We start from the raw sequence: 27,597 nt of genomic DNA, 5'->3' as shown, positions 1-27,597 counted from the left end.
ATACGGGGTATAACGTTGAATATTGTTAGTTAAGGAATGATATGTAAAGACAAAAAGTTAATTACTGTGCATACTGGTTTACTACAATGCTCACAATATTGTCATTAAAACAAAAACTACTTAATTGTGTGTGTGTGTGGGGGGAATCCATGTAAGAATTAACACTGTGGACGTTTACATTGAGAATATACTTTGTATTAACCAATTATAAATATTTGTTTATTTCTTTCAGGGTACTTTATAAGCAGATATGGATGTGGGAAAAATATGAGAACCAGACTCTAGAATGCTATTTATCATCTAATTGGTGAATAAATTCCACATGAAAAAACTAAGACATTTAATCGAAAGCAAAGACAAAAATAAACTTATGAATCACATTTAAATGATAAAATAGGATTCCATAAACTGAAAATAGTTTGGTATATTGAGCATGCATCAAGCTTATCATGCAAAAGCTGATGTTATTTCACTCTTTAAACAGCAAGCTAATACTGCATCACTATTGCCTGTGTTGATTGCAGCCATTGCCTAAATTGTTTCAAGGCACAATTGATTTACAATCATTTTTACATAATCTATCGAATTCTTAATGATGAATCAATTTTCATGCAAATGTCCATGATTAAAAAAATATCAATATCAAACAGTTTTTCAGGAATCATCGCATGATAACGGGACCTTTTGTAGCTGGCTTACCTTAATTACATTTCTTAGAGTAATATTTGCATTAATCACGTGCATAAGCCAATCAACATAATAAATTACATGCTGAATTTGAGATCAAGCAAATCATTTGTCTACTTAAACAGTATATCACTATCATACACATTAAACGTCTGCTGGAGGCGTCTTCCCTAAACACAAACTTCCTGTGGAGAAAAATAAAGTACTGTTAAGCCATTACCCCTGAACATATGTGTAGCCAAATATATATATATATTGAATGTCTTTTTGTGTTTGTTAAAGACCTTAAACATGTTTTCGTTAATGTTATTAAAAAAAAAAGCCCATAGAGTATTTAAATAGGGTTTTTCTATATTGCAAATTTGACTTAATTACAAGGGTAGTCTGGAACGTATCCCCCGCCATGGAGCGGGGTTCACTGTATTTTTATATAAGACATGGCTTTAAACTCAGTACATAAATAGTAAATAGTTGAGTTTTACCAGTTATACACATGGAGGGCATCTGTTGTGAGTCCAGCTTTAGTTGGCTCACCACTTGAGTCTCCAAAACCTGTCGGAGGTTCACTGAAGACAGTTAGGTGCAGTTTCTCCTTGCCACCACTAGATGGCCGTCACACAAAGCAAAAGTTTCACCGTATGGCAGGCTGACTGAAAATCCTGCTATTTATTAAGGCCTCTGCTTTCATTTCTCTCTAGTGATCAAGCAGATCAATGTGAGAATAATGGTTGCAATCAGAATCGGAATGAAAACATGGCTATAACAAAAGTAAATCTTTCATTTTCACCAACCTCTGTAGTCTGGCACCAACACATGGTAACGAAGTGCAGTCAATTACCTGTAAAAAAAATAAAATAATAATAATAGAAATATATATATAGCTTTACTGACTTAAATATCATTGTTAAAGAGTGATGTTTGTTTGGGTGATTACTCACTTTTGTAACTCCCACTCGATGAGTAGCTGCCCTGTTCAAACGGTTTGTATAGAAACAAATTTGCTAATCATTTGGGGATAAGTATTTTCCCATACTTCTAAATGCATTGTCTAACATACCTTGTTCCTGTGTTCCCATGTAGATATATATAAACTGGATTTCCCTCACTTAATGTGTTTCGGTACCAAATCTTTGTCTTGAGCCTCTCTCCATTTACTTTCAGGGACTGTGTGCCTAGAACAAGTCAAAACAATACAAAGATAATAAATGGATCGTTAAAATTTTCTTTTTATTTAATATTAGACACTGGACTCACCATACACCAAGAGAGATTCCTTCCTCTGATGTTTAGTACATGTTGATGGTGTGATTTAGGGAGAAATCAGCAGGTTGGCTAAGATCAACAAAGAACGGAACACTGACTACAAATAGAAGACAAGCATATTTTTGTGAAGCAAATCAAGGATTTATATCTGTATTGGGAATTCACTTACTTCTGTGCTTGTAAACAAGGTGCTGGAATAATCCGCATGCCATGATCAGTGTGAAAGGAACCAAAGCAAGGATGACAAACAGTGCAAATAAACGACTTTTCATCCATCGGGACCTAGGCAAGGACAGCAGAGAAAATACTTGAGTAACCAGATTTCTCCAGGCGGTGCTTCTGTAAATACATGTTGAATATATGTTGCTATGACTTTAATTATGGCACGTATTTCCACATTGTCCCTGTGCTTATGAGGGTTCTCTCCTGGCATTCCACAATAGTGTTAGGTCAATTACAGGTGTCAGCCTTCAGAAGCATACATGTGGGTGTGGCTATACAACAAAAAAAAATGGATAATAGGTATATGAATACTGCAGATTTACAATGTGTTTGAAACATCTATTCTGGTTGTCATAATAAGATGAGTTGGATGATGTGATGAGGATGCCAGGACTCTTACTGCAATCGGTTTGACCTTGCTGGAGGCAACAGCACAAAAGAGGGTGCTCTTCAGACTTTTTCCAGTTAATGGACAATACATTCCTCCCCCTCCATTAAGACTGTAATATGACAGAAGAGCCCTTTGAGTGGAAAGACTGATTTCTTCACACCCCTCAAGGGAAACATATAGGAGGTCATTACTCTACCAACCTCCCAAAAGTAGAATAATTTGTCCAGAGTTAGTGGCACCAACTTCTGTATGAACGCAGCTAGCCTGTTGGCTAGCTGACTAGCTAGTGCAGAACTGCCGTCATGGTAAACAGAAAGTGTCATATTTCGTGTTCCATCGTTCAGTGCTTGCACTGAATATTCCTAGCGACAATGGCCATTCATTGCACAATTAACGCTTGTATAAATCCTCGTTACAGTGACGACTGACTCCACGCACATTGAACTAACATAATATTACTAACTTACTCTGCAGTCTTGTGCTTTCTCAGAACTTCGGCTGTTGCATGAGCGGAGGTAGAAGCATCCTTTTTAGTTATTTGTCTCATTTTGAACAGCAATTGCATCTATTGTTGTTGAATTTGTCGGTCCAAAGTTCAGTTTTAGAGCGGTCTGGGAGGAGTTACAGTTTAATTTTTAAGTTGGCACCAGTCATAAATTGAAGCCTTTTTGACCACACAGCACCAAGCAGAAACGTTTATTGTTGTCGAAGGAATCGCATAAACGATATAACTTGTACATTGATTAAAACTGGCTAGAATGTTTTTCAATAAAACAATGCATCTTCTGGTCTGGTGCCAATGTTTGACAGCTAAACCTTTCTTGTTGCTATTACAGTACATAATTGCATATGGGCATTTTGAACCGTAGCTAATTATCGCGTGGTGCACCTTGACAATTCAATAAAAGCGAATCAAAAAGCTGTAATAAATATATTTATTTAAACTATGCCTTCACACACTCACACAATACATTTTTAAATGCTAGTCATGGAGCATTTGTACACAAACACAAACAATATGGTTTCATAAGGCAATTTACAGCAAACAGGAAGTGGTTGTTTTGATGGTGGTTAATTGAATTCACAGTCTAGCAGCCTTTTCAACAACTGTGACTTATTTTCAGCCCTGGGGTTTTATGGTTCAGATCAGCTTACTTCACAAAGTTTTAATGAAGATACAAAATGTTAACTTTAACCTTATTAGTGTAGCAATCTAAAATAGTTTACTATTCCTTTCAAATTTGATCAAAAATCCAAATTGAATGCGCTTACAAGATCACGACCAGTGTTTACTTGAATTAGTATGAGAACATAAATAGTTAAAATGGACAAACAGATACCAATAAGCGAGTGTACATAATGGAATAAGGCACTTGACAAAATGTATCAATTGATGTTGAGTCTGCAACATAAGGGCAGTTAATACAGCACTTCCTGTTCAGGCTCTTATTTGAAAACTATTCACATTCTTTCACTTTCACTATGAATTTGTATTTTGTACAGATGGACAGGGTGTAAAAGTTGGTATTGTTACTGGTCCTGTGACTTCATAACAACCCTAGTAATAAAGATAATCCGGTCAGTGCGCTATACAAAATAAATGGCCTACCTTTGCATATCAGCAGCCTACATTTATATGAACAGGCGATAGATTTACTAAATATTGTGAACACTTTTTATTTGCTGATTTCAAAAAACGGTTCCGTAGGCCAGAGGAAATTAATGTGTGGACTGGAATGGCAGCTACGAGCAGTGCATATAGCAGCCCAGCCCACTGGGAAATCGCCAATGTTGAAATTACCCCTCAGGGCCTGATACAGCCGACAGTACAATACATAAAGTGCAAAACAATGGTGTACCTGCTAAAATGACCAATAAAATAGCTCACAGTGTTTTACTTCAGCAGTCACTGCTGACCCAATAAAAAGCACACTTTGGGTCCCCAGCCTATATTCTGCAAATCCTGGTCTTAAGTATTTGGTCAAATGCAGCACTTTTAGAGTCAATTAGTTAATTGTGATCTTTAACATGGAATATGTAATATATGGTCATTTGAGCAATCTGAGTTTACACTGTTTTTCAGGAAATACAGCTTTGCTCACCACTAGTTTTTTCTTTTTCTTTTTCCAGTAAACAACAGTATATAAAATAAGATCCCTGTGCATGCTCAACGAGTAGCCTATTTGCAATCACGACAGAAGTCTCCTTAATCTTTAAGGTGAGACCTTAGTGTTTGCTGAAGAAAGAGATGCCGGTGAAGATGGAGGAACAGTTTCAGAAGCACGGGGCTCTGGCAGTATGTGGGAGCCAGCACTGAGGACACCAGATGTCGGTGAACCTTCTGGCAACTGATGGGTCAAGTACACGCCAAATGTCACCTGGAAATGCCAGAAATAACAAACAGTGTGATGTAGAACCAAATATTAAGTATTGACTTGTAGGACCGAATGCGATGAAATTGCTTGGCCTTGACTCACCTTTCCATCGCGGTATGTAGAGAGAGACATCAGAGGCTCTTTTGTTTTGGTCCCAGTGTTCTGGTCAACTCCAACCATTTGGCACCGTGCACATTGACCTCTGACCTTTTGATTTATCACACAAGAGGCATAATTAGCTTTTCAAGAATCTACTTCCAACACATACGAAGACGTCATCTCACCATGAATCGAATGTTGCCAATAATCAAGTGTGACCAATTATCTTCTTCAAATGGTTCAACCCCCGAGATGACGAAATTGGATCGGAACCGACTGATGATGTTTTGTGTGTCGAGCTCGGGATAGTCTTGCCTTTGAAGGGAATCGTGGAAATGGCATGTTATTTTATTGCGCTCTCCAAATGATCCAATGTTATGTAAATGTAGAGGCGTTGTCACATCCTGATGTCTTTTTACTGCACAAAGTGCACATTGAGTATTTTGAATAAGACCGCATGTGTTCAAACCTGCTGCTCATTACTTTTTGAATGAGCTCCACACTTGTACGGTTGATCATCAGATACTGAGCTTCATTCACCAGGGAGAGTGACGAGGAAGTGACGGCTGGAAGGAAAATACTTTATATTACCCATCTATTTCAGGCACTCATCTCTGCTGGAAATCCCCATTGAGTGTGAAAATTGAAGTTCTATTGAAGGTGGAAGAATTACTGTACACATATTGCACATTCAGAATATTTGCTGTTACTCAATATTGAGCCTGTGCGCGCTCAATTAAATAGGGAGTGATATCGTTCAACTATACTGTCATTAAACATATAGTTTAAAGTGGAAGTCAACCTAAAATATTTCTTGACAATAATATGTTATATGTGACCTTACTAGTCTAAACATGACATTCTGATTAATATTCCATTTTTGGAATATGAGTTATGACGCAAAATCCAATCGATTTTATCCATCTCAGTGGGCGGCCATTCCGCCACTTGCTGTCGACTGAAGATGACGTCAATGTTGTTCAGGGCTCAGGCAACAACCAATCAGAGCTCACCTGTTTTCTGAAGCTGCACTGAGGTGGATCAAAACGGCTGGATTTTGCTTCTTAACTCATATTCCACTAACACAATATTAAACAGAAGGCCGTATTGAAACTAGTGGGGCTACATAGAAAACTTTATTGTAAAAACAAACAAAAAAAAACGTCCCCTTTAATCACTAGAGCACTAAATCTCTTTAACACCTAATTAAAGACGGTAAGGTAAGGTATGGAAGTCATAGCATGGGCCGGGGCTGGACTGGCACAAAAAAATCGGCCCTGGCATTTTGACTTGGGCACGTCAGCCCGGCCTGACTCTTGCCTTACATGTAGTTCTGCCACTGATGTTTATTAATGAGGTTTCAGTTTGCCATCTACACTCTAAAAACAGTTGGGTCAAAAAAAAAACAACTATGGGTGCCGGGGCACATGCCCTTTTGGCATCACAAAAGGTGCCCCTTTGTCCATTTATTTATTTATCTATTTTATATTTAAAAACAATAGTTTGTGAAAGTAGTTTTATACCTTTCAAAACTAAAATTCAGCAACATAATTGTTGTTCATAAATGATTCTTTATACACAAATATTAAAATGTTTTTATGGTGATTAGCATTGGAATTGGAATTGCAGACAACAGTTTCATTATGTGTGGTTTATTGTTAGTCATTATTTAAATTAAGAATTTTACAATGGATACCCCAACCAGACACCTTTTTTTTTTTCTTTGAGTACCTGCCCCTCTAAAGGTCATAGCACACCCCTGAGATAGACTAATGGTTAGCATGTTTGAATCGCATCTCCCGCTTTGTATGGGACTTCTCCAGGTCCTCAGGTTTTCCATATTCCAAAAAGATGTATGTTAGATTAATATAGACTCTAAACTGTCCAAAAACGAAAATATTTGTTTTGTCATTTGTATTTGTGTGCCCTGTGATTGACTGGCGACCCATCCAGGGTGTACCATGTAACACGACTGAAAAGGTCAAAAAGCCTACGTCGGCTGGGGTATGATACCCTAATGAGTATCAAAACTGGATGAATGAAGTTTATAGTGTGGCCCTTTGATCCATCCTAGAAGTAAGATTGAAGTGTTGGAATATGGAGCATAGTAAAATGTACCTGTATCAGACTTCCTGTTCATGTGTCGAGTAAAATCAGGACTTTGTCTTATCAGGCGGCATGGCTGTCCAAGCAAGTCTGAAAGCCACGATGCAGCCTCATCACCACAGTCGATAGTCTCCACCCTGGGGAAAGCAGGAAGATTTGTGTTGAGGAAACCCCCCGGGGATACACAGTTTGATAGCGGAAAGAGAAGATAGTACACTTTGTACAACATCTAATCCAATAATCAACATTTACGTAGCCCTTGAAAGGGGAAGTCAAGTCAACGTTCTTATCAATAAAATGGTCTATACATCCCCACCAAATATAGCATTCATATTAAAATTGAGTTTGTGGAATATGAATTAAGCATCAAAATCACTCGTTTCTATCCATCTCAGGCCGGCCATTTTGACACTTGCTGTCAACTGAAAATGACATCACAGTGCCTAAGAGCTCAGCTTGCAATTGTCACATGACCAACCCCAGAAAATAGGTGATTGTTCATTACTTGAACCCTGAGCAACTGTGATGCCATTTTCATTCCACCACAAGTGGCAAAATGGCCACCCATTGGAATGGATTAAAAAGGGTGTTTTTTGCTGCTTATTTCATATTCCATATACACAATATTAACCAAAATGCCTTGTTTGATGGGGCGCATATAGCTAGTTATTATTGTCGAGAATTTTTTTGACTTGACTTCCCCTTTTTAAAAACTTTGGGTCATCAAAATGTATCAACAACACCTCTTAGTCATTGTTTCATTTCCCATAAAAATTGAGAAATGTGAGTTTCGTAGAAGTTATGAGGCTTTAAAATGTCATTTGTCGTCAAAAAGGTGCAGTCTCGAGTGCTGTAAAAAGAAAATATAATACTACTAGGGGCAAGTATAAATATCAAACAAATACGAATTGTTTCCTGTCCACAGCTCACCTGTCACCACAAACTTTACTCTGACATACTGGAAAGCTTGCGTGCGTTTCAGTCCTGATTTCCAGTGGAACAGAAATGGTATTCATCCCTGCAAGGACAGTAGGAAAAATCCTTTAAGAAAGAAAAATTACAGGCTGATTGACAGCTTTTTTGGTTTGCTTGAGCAGTGTGTCACTCTCAGAAAGCTGACGACTGACTGACTGACTTGATGCCTGCAGGAGCAATTCGTTTGAGGACAGATGAACTTGTGGGCGAATGAGGCATAAGCGTGGCTCTCTTTTCTGACTCAAGCACACGCCATTTCCATTTACCACCATCCAGCTTCTGTCATATAGTAAACCCTGAGGTCCTACTGGCCAGTCCTGGGTCTAGAATAAATGACAAAATGCACTGTGTAAATATAGAGAAGGTTGAAATGCAGATAGTGAAAAAAAAAAAATAATAATAATAATAATTATTATTATTATTATTATTATTAATAATAATAATAATAAATTATTATTATTATTATCATTAATAATAATAATAATAAAATATTATTAATTATAATAATAATAATAATAATAACAATTAATAAATACATTTTAAAAAAGTTAAATAATAAGACGAAATGGATGCTCACCTCAAATGCACCACATGATTTGATGGGATATATGTAGATGTTGGTCAACGTATAAGGCCCCTCACGCCTGTGTGAGTGCACAGGTTCGAATCCCTTATGCGAAACTTTCTTCTTTTCTTCAACTTTGTGTTTTACATCATTGATTTTGACTGTTGTCTCTTCATTTGATATGCTAGCTGATTTAAGCCTCTCTAGTCTGGCATGGTCTACTGTCACTGGTTTCTTCACAAAGCACTCGGCAACAAAACTCAGGAATTTTTGACAGTCGTCAAACGATGACATGTAGCCAAATGACACGCGAACAGATCCGGTCGGCTGCCCATCCACCAAGTCGATGGTGTCTCCGCAGACGTGGCCGGCCTGAAAAAGAAAAAGACAAAGTTTCATTCAACAAGCACATATTTTGAAATACTGTAGCGTATTCATGCATTTCACAAATTTTTTTACGTCAACGTTTCTCTTCATCTGTTGATTTGTGAGCCCAAGAAAGCTCTGACAGGCTCCAGTGTTGCAAAAGCAACCAGTGCGCACATGAATGTCGTACAAACATGCCATTCTGTCTACCTGTAGGAAAAATATTATGGCACTCATAAATGCTGCCAATGCATCCACCACACATGATATATGTATATGTATATATATATATATATATATATATATATATATATTTATTTTTTTTTTTACTTCATATGGCATGAGCAATTCAAAATATGCACCTGAGAATATCCAATTATTCCTCCATGCGAGTCGATAAGGTTGAAGTTTAGTATTGCGCCTTGGGTGCTTGGATTGTCAAATTGGCCTTGTGTGTAGATCTGGGCCACTGGTCGCCCGTTGCCATGGCAAATACTTGACAGAAGCATGTAAGTGTAACGTGCTAAGCCAAAGGTGTGCTGTTGTATGTTTTGCATTCCCCCTGAAAGAAAGAAAAAGAACAGAGGACTGTTGTTCCCCCTGCGTTTGATGTGTCACCGTTATTTACCTGTGATCTTGTATAACGCTTCAAAACTGTGGTTGAGGGCGATGATGTCCAAAAACGAGACAGTGCCATCTTCAAATCTTATCCAAGAAAACAAACAAACACGACATTACAGGGTATGAATGTGCAAAGTTAGGGTGTTTTCAGAGACTGTCTATGCTCGGCAATGTTTTTCACGGCTTTACCTGTCAGAAAGGTTTGCAGCCTGCACATAATAATCTTCTCCAGAAATGTAAGCCGCTGCTGTGCCTCCTCCAAAATAATTCTTTTTTAGTATGCCTGCTGCGTTGTTGCGGACAAGAAGAGCCCCTAGACCTGTAGGGAAGCCAAATATCTTGTAGAAGGAGATGGGAATAAAATCAGCAGGGCAGTCTTGTAGGTTTAGAGGAGAACAGCTGACAAGCGAGGCTGCATCCAGCAGCACAAACCACTGGCCTCCATGGTCACACGCTGGATAAAGACGTCTTGCCTGGATGCCTTCTACATGGCTAAGGGGATACTTTGCCCCTGAGAAGTTGCTTTGTGCCGGGTAGCAGAAGAGATGTGGCGTCTGACAAACCGCATCTTCACCCTGAGTCTTATCTTTTGCCCTATTTTCCACTTCCTGGGGGGAGACGGGCAGGGTTACTACTCCCCGGCTAGATGTTAGTCCTCTTACGCCAACAACAGATGTATGGTTGTCAGTGAGGTAGCAGAAGTGACTGCCCGCCTCGCTTTCTGTCTGCGACCTCCAGGGGAAGACCTCTGCCGCTAATTTGATAGCGGCTGTACAGCCAGAAGTGAAAATCACTGAGTACTCCTCAGGGGTGGTGTTGAAATGCTGCAATATCCTGAAAGAAAGTGATCTATCTTCTTCTTTTTTTTTCAAACTCATTTCATGCAAGGTAGTTCCAAAGAGGGCACATGGGCCCATTTGGAATGTGTCTTAGGGCACGATTGGAGCTCACCTGTATCTGACCCTCTCCACGGTCTCATGTGTCAACCTGCTGCTGGGGTTGTGGCTGTGAGGGTTTCCTATTATGAAGATGATGCCGTTTATCAATTTTAGTGTTTCACAAATAAAAACAAATGTTGCTTTACATACCATAAATGTTCCTTGAAATATCCAGGCAGTAGCTCCTGACCAGTGATTCCGGGTACAAAGTAGTTGCCGCATGATCCAGATATACAGTGCCTTTGTAGGATAACAAGAACTCCACTGTACTGATAGTTAACTTGAAACAACTCACAGCAATTCACAAGAGGATACAATTATTACCTTTAATCCGTGTGAACTCCCCTTCAAGCACGTCCTCCAGGCTTTCTCCGTAACCATAATAACTCCACACCTCCTTAAACGTTTCTAAAGAGTTAAGTTTGTGGAAGTCCATCGCGCGTCTTGCGATACGGGGAAGTGTCCGTGCTTGACAACAGCTTAACCCTCACAGCTGCTAGAATGAAGACTGTTATTGATTGATTTCCACGCTCAAAGTCCGCTGACCATGTGCTTAGTTTCACAATCCCATGAAAAACACGAGACCAAGACTTTAACAGCAATTGCTATTGTTATTAAAGTTACAAACAGTGATGATGTGCTGAGGGGGGGGGAGCCAACTGGGTGGTGACCCACCCATCTCAGACGGGCATCCAATGCCCTCTCTCCTAGTTGATTAACCAATTTCAAGGGGCATCCAAACATCTTTTGACGATATTACACTCGACGTATATACCTGTAGTATGTATTAATCAGTAGAATCTTTTTGACTGCACCCCACATTGACAAAGTATTTCAATTCTATTATGAGAATATTTATTGATTAATTTGCCAATTGATTTACTATTGATTAGATGGTCAACTGCTGCACCTCTAACTGTAAATAACATTTAAAAACTATGAAATTATTGAACACTTATGTATTCTGTGAAGATAAGCAGTATATAAATTAGACATATGGAAATATAATGATAATACATAACAGTTAAAAATTTGTTTTCTTCTAGAAATTAGAAGAATAGAAAACTGCAATTAATTTCATGAAATTTTAAGGGGAAAAAGGATATATTGGGATATATAGGTCTTCAAAAATGATATGTCTTTTTTAATGTAAAAAAAGTACTAGTGGTATCGGTAGTCTGTATAGGTATTGGTGACTACTCAAGAGTTGAATATACAGTAAATTTGACTCAATTTAGAGTGGCACCAAATAGACTCAGTTTTAGAGTAATATTTACACAGGGAGGAAAGTAAGATAAAGAATTGGGGGGAAAAAGTCACTCAAGGGTTGAGGCACGAACTCACGACCTTCAGTTTGGGAAACTGCCACTCTACCATCTGAGCTATGCCACTCCTGCTGTTTGTCCATATCCAAGAGGAGACCAAACACATTGTTTTTGGTGAGTTATGAAGATTCCAGCTGACACGAGCGATATACTAACACACAGCAGGAGCTGCATGGCTCAGGGAGTAGATTGGCAGTCTCCCAACCTGAAGTTGTGGATTTGTTCCTCAACCCTTTACTTTTTTACTTTTTTTTATTTTATTTTTATTTTTTATTTTTATTTTTTAACTCTCTTCAAGTGTAAATTTGACTGTATTTAGAGTGGAGACCAAATAGACTCAGTTTAGAGTAAAATTTATTCTACAAAATTTACTGTGTACTGGTATCAGTCTAAAAGAAAAGTGGTATCGAACATCCCTAAACAGTACTCTATTGCTGGTTTTAATCCTAAAACAGAGTGTCTTAAACTGTTACTTTATCTGACCTGTGTTGAGTGAGTCAGCATTTGTTTAGGGTGTATATTGTAGGTCTTTAAATCTAAGTGGAACTAGTTACAGTAATAAATTTTAAGTAATCCCTCCACAGTAATCTCATTACATATAATCCCAGCCTCAACAGACCCATCAGCACAGGAGGGGGGATTAGACACAAGTGATTTGGAATTGAAATGTTTTATCATCTCAAACGATAGCGATACAATTCCTTGTAGAATTAGAATGAACTTTTATTGACCTTCTTTCTTTAACTCATGACCTTTTCGTTTTACTTTCTCACTTAACAAAAAAAAAGTACCCACATATGCCCTTTTTCTTCTCATGACTAAATTAAACAGTTTTAGTCACAGAAGAACTACTGGGGAGTTGTATTGAACTGCTGAGCAGTGCTCAGATGTCTAAAAGACAGCCATGAGGCTCACAGCGGCCATCATTGTTTCCGTGCAACACAGTGAATAGTAATTAAATATGCCACTTATGCTTCACTGATTCACTTCCCTCACAATTTTGAAGCTCAGCTGAATACATTTTTCTGTGCAGAAGGGCTGTATTGTATCTCATATGGCCTCATTTCCAGGGTAGAGGGGCTTGGTGTGGGGGAGGGCAAGGCAGAGAGAGGGGGGGAAGCACCCCACGAGGACATTGTGCTTAACATCACTAAATACCTCCAACGCCACATTGTCCTTTCCAGCCCTCAATTAGTCTGGCTCCAAGTACAACGAAGCAATTTCATATATTTTTCTTTTTTATTAGCCTTGAAAATTTATTCACAAGCAAAATCAATTAACTATATTTTTTCGTTTTTTTTTTTTTTTTGTGGTAATGTTTTTATATTTAATAAAAAGCTTCATTTTTTGTCCTTTTTTCTTGCGGCGGCCCTAGCTGCAAACTGAGCTATCTGTGTCTGGACAGCGGCCAGCAAAAGAGACTCTTTGAACTGCCCTTAGGCCTCTTCAGCCCGTGGATCTTCGTGTGGAGGAACGCCTCTTTGGTGGTAGGGACGGAGAGAATTAGGCAAGAGATGTGGGTTCACTTGCCCTGTGTAGGGGCTTATCTTGGGCTAAGCTGAAGGACTAATAGCAAAGCCAGCCTCCGCTCCAGCCAGTCTAAGGGCACAGAGAGCCATCTGTCCACTCTGTGGATAACTGACAACAAAGGAAGTAAACATTGAACACGGACAACAAACTAAGAGGTTATTCCATTAGGAGCTGCCCGGCATAAAGGAAAGGAGTGAATGGTTTACACATAAGGTCAGTATATAGCATTTTTCTAATTTTTTTGCATTGCATTAGGCCTTCATCGGGATACAATTACAAGGGGTGGGGTGTTCACCATCTACTTTGGACATCCGGCAGTGTTACAGACAACGGTAATGTTGGCCATGAAAGAATGCGCATCTTTGTACCTATGTACATCTCCTGACTTCCATTAGTGAGTGGAAATGGTTTAAGTTGGCTGTTTGTCTTCACTTTGGTAACTAACCTTATAAACTGATGCAAGATATTACACTTGAAGTATACATTCCTCCAAAATGCATTCTTTCGTGCTATGCAAAATAAAATTATCTCTTTATTACCATTTTCAAAACCATAGAGCAATCCGTTTTCCTGGATGATTAATAGGCTGTTTTAATTGTGTTTATGATGTTGTATACACTGTGGCCGCCATTGTGCGCCAATGTTTTGTTCGGAAGTCTTGAGTAGGCGCTGACATACTAGAAGTGACAGAAATGGGTCAAAAGGGTCTTAGCGTTAACTAAACAAATCCTGGCCTATAGGATTAGGAAGAGATGTTTCTGTTAATTTGATGTTGCTACTGTAATTTTATAATAATACACAGGGGTGGGGGAAAAAAGATCATTGTTGACAACAAAACAACCTCAACGGTATTAATTGGATTTGGTCATTTGTTCAGAATCAACATAGGAATATGACAGGACAATTTCAGAGTAAAGTGAGAAAACAACTCTTTATCTAATCATCAGATTTTATTCTGACAAATCCGCCAAGAATAAAGTAAAATCATCTCTCTTTTTTTGTTTCCTTTTAGGTTTGGAATGGCAGTGAGGAATTTGTCATTCAGTGGTTTATGTAAGTATCCGAAAAGAGATCTGTGGGCGGGTCACTGGTCATGTATTACAAATGTAATTGTGTACACAAAATCCTGCCTAGGACCAGACGAGCCACGCTTTCTTCCTCTTTTTACCTCCATGACGCCTCAGGGAATCAATCTATTGTACATTTGCTTGCGCTAGCAGGGTTTAAATGAGACTTTACGCAAAAAAGTCTCACTAAACTTCTCTTCGTTGATGTTGATCGTTCTGATCCCGAGGCAAATAAGTTTTACACAAAAAGTGCTGTTGTCATCTATGGGTCAGATACTATAGCATTAGCCGCAGGGGAGGTCAGCACACTCCAAGAATACTTCAGGGTTTCTCTTTCTATAAATAAAGAAATAAAACGATCTATATTAGTAGCAAAATAATGTACGGTAATCTTATCTGGTAAAAAAGTCTTGTGTCTCTCTGTGTGTTAATAGCAAGAAGCCTCTCTTCCGACATTGAATGCCTCCAAACATTCTTCATTTGTTCTGCATAGACAACAAAGATTTGATTCACAGCGTCTTCCGAGCTGAAATTGTGTGTCAGTACATTGGAGACCATCACACACATATCACTTGATCGTCGGCTCTCCACAGTGGCGTCCTTTGTGTCTTATCATATCCAAGGGAGTCACACATCTTGCGTTAAGCCTGAACCAAAGACTTGGTCCCATGTGAAGATTGCACCTCGTGATAGGCTTATCTTCCCCGCACTCACTACATGATCAGGAGGAAAAACCTCACTGGTCCAGACTTAGTCCCTTGATGAGGTTCTGAACATCTTAGATATAAATCAGTTTTATTTCTGCTGGAGATTGATAGGCTGATGATACAGCCATTACATTATTATTATTATTATTCATTTTTAAACCCTTTTAGTCTGAAGACATTTTCCCAAGAATTCACAATGGCAAACCGGAAATAATAAATTTCCAAACGGCGTTTAGGAGGGAAAGTCATGACCTCAAAGTCTGCATCATCTATCGATCTACATCTCTTGCCTAAACTCTTTGAATTCTTTTACACAGAGTATTTATATACAAGGTGTGAGAACACAGGGCATGTCTGAGAAGGAAGAAATGGCCTTAGATGGGACCCTGAACGTTACACTGACACTGAGGCTGTTGATGCATGGAAAGGTAATTGACCAACATGGAATTTAGGATTTAATTCACTGTAGTATTGGAGTCCATGTTTTCATAATACCCATTTCGTTTCGAGCTTGTTATTGCTGTTATTTAAGGACTTCTTTTCATTACAGGAAGTTGGCAGTATAATTGGAAAGGTAAGTTCATTTTAAAATCAAACATCATTCATTGTGTCACTGCCATGTTAAAAATGGATGGAATCAATGAATCTACTTCATTTGCTTCCAGAAAGGGGAAACGGTGAAGAAAATGAGAGAGGAGGTAATAAGTAAACAGTCTCACATGGCATGTTCTCACAGGTCTGCGTGGAGCAGCATTGGAATTAGATTGGACGTTTTCTTTTTTTTCTCAGAGTGGCGCTCGCATCAACATATCAGAGGGATCGTCTCCCGAGAGGATAGTAACCATCACAGGACCCACTGAGGGAATCTTCAGAGCTTTCTCCATGATTGCACAAAAGTTTGAAGAGGTCAGTATTGCTGACATCTTTTATATTTACAATTCAAAGTTAGTGCTAATATCGACAGTGCATTGTTGACTTCTCCGCAGGATATAACGGCGGCAATGACAAACAGCAACGTGGCAAGCAATCCGCCTGTGACACTTCGCTTGGTTTTCCCAGGGAGCCAGTGTGGCTCACTGATTGGAAAAGGAGGATCTAAGATCAAAGAGATCCGAGAGGTAGGAGGCCTTTTGTTTCTGCAATTTTTTCTCAAGAAGTTGTTTGTCTGCATACGAATGAGAAGAGACCACCTTCTACCTGATGTTCTGGCATTAAGTGTACTCAAATATCATACACTTCAGTCAAGCCTCCATGACTTTCCTTTCCGTGCATTTTGTGGAATTGCGTCGCTAGCTGTATATGAGAAACTGAATGACTAAACTTGTGCAGAGGCTGAAAACCCATTCTGACTGGAGATTATTTATGTGCACCTCTTTAAATATTGGTGCACACGCTTCTATTTGCCTTGCAGCTGCGCCTTGCATGTCCGAATCTTACTGGGGTAAAGCTGCAGGTGCTTGAGACTGCATATAAATTTTGTGGGATAGTGTGATCTTTCCGGCAATAAATAGCCATTTTGCTCTGTTGTCTGGCGATGTCAAGACCACAGGGGCCCAGGTTCAGGTGGCAGGAGACATGCTGCCGGATTCGACCGAAAGGGCTGTCACAATCTCTGGCACTCCGCAGGCCATCACTCAGTGTGTGCGACACATCTGCTCCATCATGCTGGAGGTATGTCCTGTCAAACAGCTCTTCATGATCGTTGTTTAGACACACATCAGTGCTACATTTGTTTGTCTGTTCAGTGTTGCGGAAAAAGCATTGCACTGAGGTTAGAGTTGAGCTGCACTGCGCATATAATTAGACAATGACCTACAGAATCACCAGACAATACATGTCTACACTTTTACTAGTAATGATGTTTTTCATTATACTATATATCAGTGGTTCCTAACCTTGTTGGAGGTACTTAAACCCACAAGTTTCCTATGTACATTCACCAACTATTCTTTATTGAAAAATAAGAAGTGTGTTTTTTTTTCCAATTCAAGACATACCCTCTAAATAGAGAATTGATGAATCAATTTAAGATTACAAATTGAATTGTTGACCAACTACAAAAAAATGGCTACAATTGATAACACACGATTGAATTAAGTTATCGGTAATCCAAAGTGAATATATTAAGTATGACTTAGCTAAATTTAATATATTCACTTGAATTAAATTAATCCAAAAGTGATCCAAAGTGAATATATTAAGTTGAATGTACTCATAATTAATTAAACTTAATATATTCACTTTGTATTAAATTAATTCAATCGTCTGTTTTTTGAAGCAATTCTTTAAAGTTGGTCAACAATTCAACTTGAATTAGTTGAACAATTCTCTCTTTAGAGTGTAGAAATAGGGTTTACTGGTGAACAAATTTAACAGTGAGAGTAGCCTTCACATCGAATGTGGCTCTCTTTACCTTGAATTCAGAAAGTGTTGTATTTTTGTATTTCCATCTCCATGCTAGTGTTTCTTTAGTTTTGCGAGATAGCAAAATGGAACAGCGGGGCATCAGATAGAATGAAAACAGCAGTGGCCCCAGTAATGAACCCTGTGGAACACCATACGTTCCGTTATACATGTGAACTCATATTGCACATATTCATCCGACCAATTTATTTTTAGATCGATATAGTATGAAGGGATTACAATAAATAAAGAAATCACACAACGTAGCATCACAACAGTCGACTACTGAACACACCGTACAGCACAGATAGGCCAAGCAATGTAGTGTGATCACCTGTAGTCATGATGGCAAAGCGGGGCGTATTATCATGAATTATTTGAGTTAGGTGTGTGTCTTGACCTCTGCCACTGATTCACCGAACCCCTGGGGTTTGATGGAACCCAGGTTAAGAACCACTGATATATTTGCATATATATTGCCAATGCAAGAGACCCTTTCAACCACTAAGCCATTATTTCTGAAGTGATAATTTCAGTCAGAGCACAAAATTAATTAGCTACTTAATAAGCTTTAAATCAACTCACCTTTGCATTAGTGACGCTGCTACCAATTAGCTGGGTCATTATTACATAATATCATGAATTATTATTATCACAATAGATGTTTCACTATATGTCAGAGCACAGTTTGTATTTTCTGAGTGAAGGAGTTGGGATCATTAATTTATCTTTCTTACCATCCCCCTTGGCAAGGGCGCCATGCACCCTCATGCTAGAAAAATTAAAAGTCTTATAAATTAAGAGTTTATTTCATCTGTGGCATGCAAGGTCCATGTAACCTTCTCAAGCCATTAGACGGCTATTAAAAGATTCATTGAGGGATATAAGTGATGTAAAATGCATCAGTCTTAGTAAGAGTCTTATATTCTGAGTTTTCATGACTTTGTCTTTAGTCTCCTCCAAAAGGAGCAACGATTCCCTACCGTCCAAAGGCCATACCTGTTGGAGCCCATGCAGTATTAGCACAGCAGCACTCTGCACAAGTAAGTTCCATGTATATGTCAGCTTTGCCTTTTTGCGAATACAGAAAATTGAAAATGCTGCTTTTTAGGGCTGGTTTTCATTCACCTTTACTGCTGAAATTGCCATGGGTGATTGGACATACAATATGTCGATAAATGAATGAAGACAAAATGTGGGGTCTAAGGTGTCTATGGGTTTAAGTGGTTATTATGACACTAGAAGGGCAGTAACACCTTCATATTAAACAAATGTAAGTATTAGGGGTGTCAGGCGATTTTTAAATGGTATTAATCGTATGACTTCAATAGTTAACTCACAATTAATCACAAATTTTATATCTGTTCGAAATGTACAGTAACATTTACCCAAAAATATTTTTTCTAAGTTTCATACTCTTGTTAACATAAAAGAGGAAAATATGTTAAACTAATAGAAATATGGCTGCATCTTTTAGTCATTGATACAGTAATTTCATAATAATTCATAAAACTGAGTTAAAACTAAAAAGATGTACTGTACGGTAAAAAACGAGTGTAATATTGATTTGTGTTGAAGTCATTTTGCTGCCACTAGATGGCATAATTGCATTGGTAAGACGCTGGTGACGGATCATTGCATTTTTCTTTTCTTAAGAGCTATCTAATCATTAACATGAAGTAACTTGTAAAATTCTGTACATTTTTTAAACTGTAAAATACAACTTGACCCCAGTCTCACAAATATATACATTATTATTAAATTTATTACTGCTAATTTTAGACGTGGATGTGTCTGCTGCGTTGCGACTGGTATTCCCCGAGTAAGGGGCGGCCATTAATCGCACATTAAAAAAAGGATGTGGAGGAAATGGTGCTAAAGGAACTTTAAATTAACTAAAAATTAACACACTCATTTTGACACCCCTAGTACTAAGATGAGGAAATAGTGTGATTAAAACACATTTAACAATGTAGCTAATCTGTGACGGAGATAAATGATACCCATCTACATTATTAATTCCCTGCAGCGTGAAACATAAACGATACCGTGACTCAAGCTGATGTTTTCCATTAACCAGCTTGCCGCTGTCCTGGATTTGGCACAGGCTGCCCTGATTTATCAGACATCTGTTATTGCATTTCTGGCATGGTCAAAATGGGGTAAACATCAGATGACATATCAATGACATTCCATCAAACCCATTACAGCGATTGACTATGTAAAAATGAGGGCATGGCTTTTCAATAAAGCACTAATGCCTGAGTTTACTTTTGTTGCTCATATGTGACTTTGTATGTCAGGTGACATGTATTTACATCTCTTCTCTTATACTATCCAGGCATTTGCACTTCCAGGGCAATATGCTTTTGCTCATCAAGATGTAAGTGCGCTCCTTTAAATGGCTGACTCCTCCCCTTTCTGTCCAACTCTGCCCACTCCCACCAATCCCAACGATCCCCTTTCTTAACCCGTCTCAGCATCAATGAAACTGATTTGTCAACATTACTAACACTAACACAAATTAGCAGCATGCTCTGATTGAAATCAAAATGTAAAGGTAGTCCCTTTATGATCAAGTTGTAGTTGTGTAGCCAGAGATGTGACTGTATTTTCAGACTACTTCCATGAGAATCCAGCATGCTTTCTGAAAGAAATGAATCTTCTCACTGACACCATCTGTGATGTTTGTGAACTTCAGATTGTCTCTGTATTGTAGCTGTCAGCTCCTCTGAAATAATCCAGTTTGATTGGTTAGCTCTAACTTCCTTCCTACCCTGCAGTTGACCAAGCTTCACCAGTTGGCTATGCAGCATATTTCCCTCCCTTCCCTTGGGCAGAGCAACCCTACCTTCCCTGGTACGTACCCACGGCTCCCCGGGGAAGACCATCGATCCCTCTGTTGTCACTCCTCTTCCAATCACAACATCAAACAGCCCTGTCACATTAGAGAGTATAGGGATGCCTCCATTCTATTAGAGGTCATTCACTCTCTCAGGTCAATTGTTAGTGGCCACATCTTATGAAGCACGAGTGGAGATCAAAACAAAATGTGAAAGCGGGTTAGTGTGGGGAAAGCGTATAGACAAAAGTATGGGGAAACCAATGGGAGGGGAAATACAGTTGATGCGGAAATCATTTTCCATTTCTATAAAAGGAGCCTTTGAGGTCAGAGGTCATATAGACTCGTCCCGCACAACCCTTGATAAATTAATAATCCCAGTGAAGGCATATATAAATACTTTGGTCCATAAAGTCTCAATAAAATATCGAAGCGGAAAATGTGAAAATGACAAATATTTTCACATTTGTGAATATTTAACCATTTATTACTAGTTCCAATCATCTGAAAGTACAAATCCATTTGTCCAATTTCACCATCTGAAACAAATCCCAATCTTTTAAACCCCCAACCCTCCCACCCGACAACATCTCCCCTCAAAATCTAACAGTATTTTCACTCAGACTATCCCTGACATCATCAACCCACATTTTCATGCAGTCCGCCACAACTAACTGAACCTGCACCACATGGAGGGCCGATGTAAAAGAAGTCATGCTGTATATGACATTAAAGCATTAGAAGTGTAGCCGTGTGAAATATGTGGATAGAATGTGTGTTAAAAAATATACGTAATGTGCCTAGAAAGCTTCTTTTTGTTACTCCCATGTTATCAAAAGTAATAACTACTAAAAGTAGGTCAACTTGTTATATCATAATAGTGGAAGCCATTAGTGCCATGCAGTTTGTTAGCGTTCTGTGTCCTACTTTGCAGGATTGGATGCGCCCACAAGTTCACAGGAGCTGGCAATACCTAATGATGTGAGTGTCTCATTGTTTGTGTCGTGGCAGTACTAAAATCCACACCAAAAACCAGCATGCTGCGTACTTTATTAGCACTGTCTCGGTGGCTAGCTTTGATAAAGAATGTTTGGACACCAGGAATTTTGACGCAAGAACTGTATCGTCTGCTTCTTTCATTCAACTACGCTCTCAACGGCCTTATGAGGTTCATGTGTTTGTTTAAGCATTAATCCGTCATTATTTCAAGCCGAAAACAAACTGTAATAATCAAGCCGTCGTTATTTTAACCGCACTTTCGTCATCAAGTAAATTTCACCAGTCCGTCTCTCCATCATCGTATTATTGTGATGAACGGATGAGTGGTGAAATAATGTTTTTTCCAAATAAACAAACTTAATTAAGTGACATAATGTGAGTTAAGCAGCAAAATCCAGCAGTCTTTATCAATATCAGGAGGCAGCCATTTTGCCACTTACTGTCAAGTGAAAATGACCTCAACGCTGCTCAGGTCTCAGGTAGCAACCAATCACAGCTCAGCTTCAGAAAACATGTGAGCTGTGATTGGTCGCTGCTCAGCTTCAGAAAACATGTGAGCTGTGATTGGTCGCTGCTCAGCTTCAGAAAACATGTGAGCTGTGATTGGTCGCTGCCTGAGCCCCGAGCAACTGTGATGTTATCTTCAGTCAAAAGCAAGTGGCAAAATGGCCGCCCCCTGAGATGGATAAAAACAGCTGCATTTTGCTGTATAACTAATATTCCACAAATGTAATATTAATCAGAATGTCATGTTTAGACTAGTGAGGTCACATATTATTGTCAAGAAATGTTTAAATGGTAAATGGACTGCTTTTTATATAGCGCTTTAACTACACCATATGGTGCCCAAAGCACTTTACAATGCCTCACATTCAAGGTTGACTTCACCTTTAAGTATTAGAAATGAGATTTTATTACATATCACAGTTCTGGAAGAGTTTAGTTGGCATTGACTCGGTTATTGAGGATTAAATTGGTATAAGAAAAATCATTTCCTTCAATGTTTAGTCCGCCTGTTTTTCAAGGTTTCCCGCCATTTGTCAAAAAAAAATGGACACCCATCCTGAAAGATTGATGGCCTTTCAATAATATTGGAGGAATGCCCACCTCTGGTAAATAGTGAGAAATAACACAAAAATAATTTCTCTGTAACTATGGGACGAGGAAGAATCCATTATGCATGTATGTAATATCTTCCCACAATCTGAGTTAACAACTGGGCACCCATCCATCTTAAGGATTCACTGTGATGCTTTTTTTTTTTTTGGTTTAGTTGCTCCCCTGTGATATTATTCCTGTGAAGGGAGAAACATGAGCTCATTTGCTATGTACGTTCTTTCACTCTCCCGCTCTTCTAGTTTATTGGCTGCATAATTGGAAGACAAGGCAGCAAGATCAATGAAATTCGCCAGGTCTCAGGTGCTCACATCAAAATTGCCAGCGCCACTGATGGCTCAGCCATGCGCCAAGTCACCATCACAGGCTCACCGGCAAGCATTAGCGTGGCCCAGTACCTCATCAGTGCCAGGTAAGACATGATCCCCAGCCACCATTTAAAGCAGGGCTGCACAGTGCATTCTGACATGACAGTCAACCAAGCGTTTGTGTGAGGGCAGATTGGATTTGTTGCAGCTAACTGATTTAGCCTCTTGACTACATTAAAAAAAAACATCCTGGTTGTCTCTGCTTTTTAACACATTGCTACTCTGACTCTTGTTTTCTCCTCTCTCTCCCCCTTCTCTGTTGTCTTACCCACTTTCTGTCCCTTCACGTCCCATTGTCTTCTCTTAACCTCACACCGTCTCAACATCCCCTCCAACATCACGGCGTGCAGCTTAGAGATGGCTAAATACACCATGCAAGCTGCTTCCGCCGCGACCCCAGTTGACCTCAACATGAGCTACGCTCAGTCTGCTTCCACCGCCTCCAACGCTGCTACCTCTCTAGCCGTTCTGGCGGCCACCACCCCTGCCCCCACCAACATTAACGTCCACTCTCCCTCCACCTTTCAGGCCATCCAAAATCCCCACTATGCCATCCCTGTTTCCAGCCTGCTTGGCATGAAAACACTTCCCGTTCTGGCTGTCCACCCAGCAGGCGCTAGCAGCCTAACACAGGGTTTAGCCCCTTACACTGCAAAAATAGCAAACTCTGGCGTCAAAAAGTCTGACAGACAAAAGTTTGCTCCATACTGAGTCCTCTTGGACATGTCTGTCCATTTGGGTAACAGTTTGCAAAATGATGGTGAATGTGTATGCAAGGTTTACCAGTGTAGCACTTGCTTTCCATTAATCAGGAGAGCATATTTATCATAGGCGGCAGAGGTGCGTATTATTTCATAAAGTACCAATTGCATAATATGCAATGTTTGAACTCAGGCTTGCTTTGAACCCAGGAAAAAGCAAACTTTACTAATGGCTTTGTGTCACAGAGCTTTATATGAAGACTTACTCCAGGAGTTTTGTTTCTTAATATGCAATGTTTACTTCCTGTGTACTTTGCTAGACTTCTTTTTGATAGTGAATTCAACTTCTTTAGGCAGCAGGCTGTTAAATGGTTTGTTATGTACAACATGTAGAAGTTGTTGTGTTTAGTATAATTAACAAGGATCGTTTCATTTCTCTGTCATATTTCCCCATGTTCCTTCACTATAGGCTCTCGTCAGGGCTAACAGGCTTGGGTGTTCTGTAGTAGCGTGGCACTGTTGCAGTTCTGATGGGATTATTCTAAAGCCACACTGGATTCTAGTGGATTTCACTCTGCACAGTAATCCTGTAGAGCAGGACTGGCTCAAACAACTTGTTTATTGTTTCTGCTTGTTTTTTGTTCTCCATCACAACCGATTAACTATTTACGTCACAAACTGACGTGGCACAGTTATAACCCCCCAACCCCCCCATGCGTTCTTGGTGATTGTCTATGCTGAAACATTACAGTTTTGTAATGCTTGATGTTTATGATATGGATTTGGAATAAATGTGTCTTTTTATTAATAAAAAAGGTGTTTTATTAGAGGAGTCAGAATGGTGTAATTGTACATAATGCAAATCACTATGAGTCACATAAGTTGGAAAGTTCATGTGTTGTTTACTCTTTTAAAACTCATTCACTGCCAGCCATTTTAGAAAATTTCAAAATGTTCAATACCCAGACAATATTATGTTCAATAATTATATATAAACCAAATCTGCCAAATGACATCACAGTTGCTCAGCGCTCTGGTAACGCCCAAACACAGCTCATCTTGAAAATGTTACATGACCAAACTCAGAAAACAGGCGAGCTGTGATTACTTGTTATCTGAGCCCTGAGCACCTATGATGTCATTTTCAGTCAACAGCAAGTGGAAAAATGGCCTCCTCCTGAAATGGATAAAAACAGGTGGATTTTGCTGCTTTAAAATGTAATATTAATCAGAATGTCGTATTTAGACTGTGTGGGGTGCAAACAACATTATTGTAAAGAAAAGTCTTGGGTTGAATACTACATACAAGAAAAAAAAGCCTTAAATTAAATAAATATCTGGAGAGTTAAATACAATTGTATTTATTGATGGAACACCTAGGGCTACAATTTGTCCAAAGACCTATTACATACAATTGAACTAATAAGAAACTGATGTTTTTGTGTTGTATAGGCCAAGACATTGACAAAGCAACAACAAAAAAGTACTATTTTGGATGCAGGCAACTGACAGTAACATACTTGCAAATCCCAAGTGACCAGGAAGGAAAAGCATAATATAATCCTTGTAAATATTCAGCAGGTGCATGCCCCCCACCCCCCGAAAACAGAACATTTTAGTCTCTAGTTTGCACCCAAGTGTATACACTACAGGCTGTTATGTTACTCTGTGTCCTGAATGCTCTTTTCTGCCCCAACCTTGAATTGACCCTTCTGACTGAGAAAGCATATGGGCCATTTTGCTGGGATTAAATGTTGGAGTGCACATGATCAATATTTAATGGGGGCAAAATATAATGACAGTGAGGATTTACATTCAACCTCGGGCAAGGTGTAACATCAGAGAGCATTGCTGTGTGTATGCTGATGTGTGTTCAAAAAAGTTTTCGGGTCACAGCCAGCGTCTGATGCCAATGCAAGAATAATGATTTCCATTTACAATCAAAAAGAATAGAGTGGTCTTTATATAGGCTACTACACTATACTATACTATACAATACTATACTACAACTTAAATACAAACTAGGTTTACAAAAAGTGAATATGTTTTTAAGTTTATTAAAGCCTCCTGAATGTAATTGCAATTCAAATACACTACTGTCCATCCATCCATTTTCTGAACCGCTTATCCTCATTTATGCTTAATTTCATTTCTATGCCCTCTGTGTGCCATAGAAGGCAATCAGTTGAGTAATTAAGTTAGTCAGTAAATACGGTATGTAATTAACATTTTAGCAATTTTTTTTTACACACGGCTAATACACATTTTTAATATACTGCACTGACATGTCATACATTATGTGGAATTATCCTTACGTTACATATTTAATAACTGTATAGCACATTTGTCCTGCTTTTGCTTTCCTGTGTAATGTGCACGTCCACTATGATATATCACTCTATTACTGCTTGCCATAGAATCCTGTCAGTCCATAATTGTATTTATTGTCTACCTGGATTCAAATCGTACAAAGTCTGCTCTGAAGTTGTGTCTCTCAACATACACGCAACCCTGTTACTAAAACATTTCAAGCCATCTTGAGAAAGGAAACAAAGCATGATACATGACTCAGCAAAAAGTGATGTAATCAAGGCAGCCATGGGTAAACCTAGGCCCTAAGAATAGATAACATGACTTACCCTAGGTACCAAGGCGGATCCGGGAAAAGTAAAGCCTGGGGGCCACATCCAGCCCGCCCACAGTTTCTGATTGGCTGTCACAGTGACCAGGAAGTAAAAATAAAACAATTTTCAAAATAAATGATCATGCTTGCAGAGCTGCCAACTTCTCTATATTTTGTGACTTTTCCAACCCCTCTCGCAACTTTATCGAAAAAAGACTATCCAAAATGACAACAGTGGTCCTAAAGTAAGCATTGCTAATGACAGGAAATAACAATGTTGCTAACTTAGTAACATTGTCATTTCTTGCAAAGTGGAGAGAAGAGTGCCAACTGCCAAGAATTTTTGGCCTGATAATACTGTACACAAATTGACGGCTTAATTTACTCTACATATTGGGTGTATTATAAGTCATTACTGTACTGTATTGCATGAGGAATGGCTAATATGAATTGAGGGTTGGTGCATAAAATTAATGTTACCATTTATAAACTGTAAAGATGTCATTTTAATGACCGCTTATAATTTTGTTTAAAATTTTTATTTCCTAATTAGAACAATGGTCTCGTAACATATCTACACGGGTCGAAACTTATTGAAACAAGACAATGTGCTTTTTCTAAATAAAGCACAGTACATTAAAAATAATATAGATACAGACTAGTAGAGGTTAGCATGTTGGCTTGGCCCTTGACAGGCATTCCACCCACCCAATATTTCATCTATAATGAAATATGTCACTCAAACCAGTGCAACACTATGACCAGAAATATACTGCAATCAAAGTGTTGTTGTTGTTTTGTGCTAAATTGGTTCTTGACCAGCTAGCAGAGCAAAAACTCTAACATTAGCATTGATTTGCAACCATGCTACTGGACTTTGGCAACAGTCATATGTGTTCAAGGAAAATTAAACTTTGTTTATTAAATTGTTAAGGATTTTTGTTTTTCGTGTGCCTAAGTATCTGTAAAATGGTTACGCCAAAAAAAGCAAAATATTTTATATCACATTAAAAAATGTCTCATAAGTGTACCTTTGAATCCAATCATGATGGCTTACTACCTCCTCTTCTTGAAAATGTGAAAAAACAAAATTAATGGTCCGTTTTTTTTTAATTACCAAATCAATCAACAATCAACGACAATCTCATCAAAAACAATCCGAGAAGTTAAACTCACCTGATCCCCCCCTCTCGTCAGCCAGCAGTTCAGTCTTTTAAATCGCGCCATCTAGCGGCCACATTGTTAGTTACCACGACGTCGGAACCGTGGTACTCCGCCTCCATTTATTTAACAATTTGGGGAGGGAGC

The 27,597-nt window shown here is 38.8% G+C and overlaps 2 protein-coding genes and 1 pseudogene across 5 annotated transcripts; 1 reads left to right on the top strand and 2 right to left on the bottom strand.

The window, feature by feature from the left end:
* Window positions 1-1,165: 1,165 nt before the first annotated feature.
* On the bottom strand, window positions 1,166-4,697 carry LOC144061269 (lysophosphatidylserine lipase ABHD12-like; annotated as a pseudogene).
* Window positions 3,485-15,649, bottom strand: mocos (molybdenum cofactor sulfurase). Of its 2 annotated transcripts, XM_077581564.1 has the most exons (15): window positions 10,933-14,868; window positions 10,759-10,848; window positions 10,622-10,688; window positions 9,860-10,504; window positions 9,678-9,754; window positions 9,412-9,611; window positions 9,143-9,259; window positions 8,696-9,055; window positions 8,279-8,441; window positions 8,074-8,161; window positions 7,156-7,280; window positions 5,507-5,603; window positions 5,223-5,352; window positions 5,041-5,145; window positions 3,485-4,941 (listed from the first exon to the last, which is right to left on the bottom strand). In XM_077581564.1, exons 1-15 carry the CDS (start codon window positions 11,042-11,044, stop codon window positions 4,777-4,779), a joined length of 2,541 nt encoding a protein of 846 aa, XP_077437690.1. In that variant the 5' UTR covers window positions 11,045-14,868; the 3' UTR covers window positions 3,485-4,776. The 2 variants fall into 2 exon arrangements, 1 of the variants encoding a protein (XP_077437690.1); XR_013296148.1 differs by lacking the exon at window positions 3,485-4,941 and having other exon boundaries at window positions 5,521-5,603; window positions 10,933-15,649.
* On the top strand, window positions 13,105-24,493 carry LOC144061268 (poly(rC)-binding protein 3). 3 transcript variants are annotated; one of them, XM_077581566.1, is made up of 14 exons: window positions 13,105-13,676; window positions 14,476-14,516; window positions 15,555-15,665; window positions 15,788-15,811; window positions 15,903-15,935; window positions 16,027-16,143; window positions 16,224-16,355; window positions 16,780-16,908; window positions 18,594-18,683; window positions 19,982-20,023; window positions 20,424-20,499; window positions 21,417-21,463; window positions 22,840-23,009; window positions 24,136-24,493. In XM_077581566.1, the coding sequence occupies exons 3-14, from the start codon at window positions 15,588-15,590 to the stop codon at window positions 24,170-24,172; spliced, it is 975 nt and encodes a 324-aa protein (XP_077437692.1). In that variant the 5' UTR covers window positions 13,105-13,676; window positions 14,476-14,516; window positions 15,555-15,587; the 3' UTR covers window positions 24,173-24,493. The 3 variants fall into 3 exon arrangements, with proteins under 3 accessions (XP_077437692.1, XP_077437691.1, XP_077437693.1); XM_077581565.1 differs by having other exon boundaries at window positions 13,106-13,676; window positions 23,316-24,493; XM_077581567.1 differs by lacking the exons at window positions 20,424-20,499; window positions 24,136-24,493 and having other exon boundaries at window positions 13,107-13,676; window positions 22,840-23,002.
* Window positions 24,494-27,597: the final 3,104 nt, after the last annotated feature.

Source organism: Vanacampus margaritifer, chromosome 12 (genome assembly GCF_051991255.1).
Source record: "Vanacampus margaritifer isolate UIUO_Vmar chromosome 12, RoL_Vmar_1.0, whole genome shotgun sequence".
Lineage (NCBI taxonomy): Eukaryota > Metazoa > Chordata > Actinopteri > Syngnathiformes > Syngnathidae > Vanacampus > Vanacampus margaritifer.
This window is presented reverse-complemented; position numbering and strand designations above follow the sequence as displayed.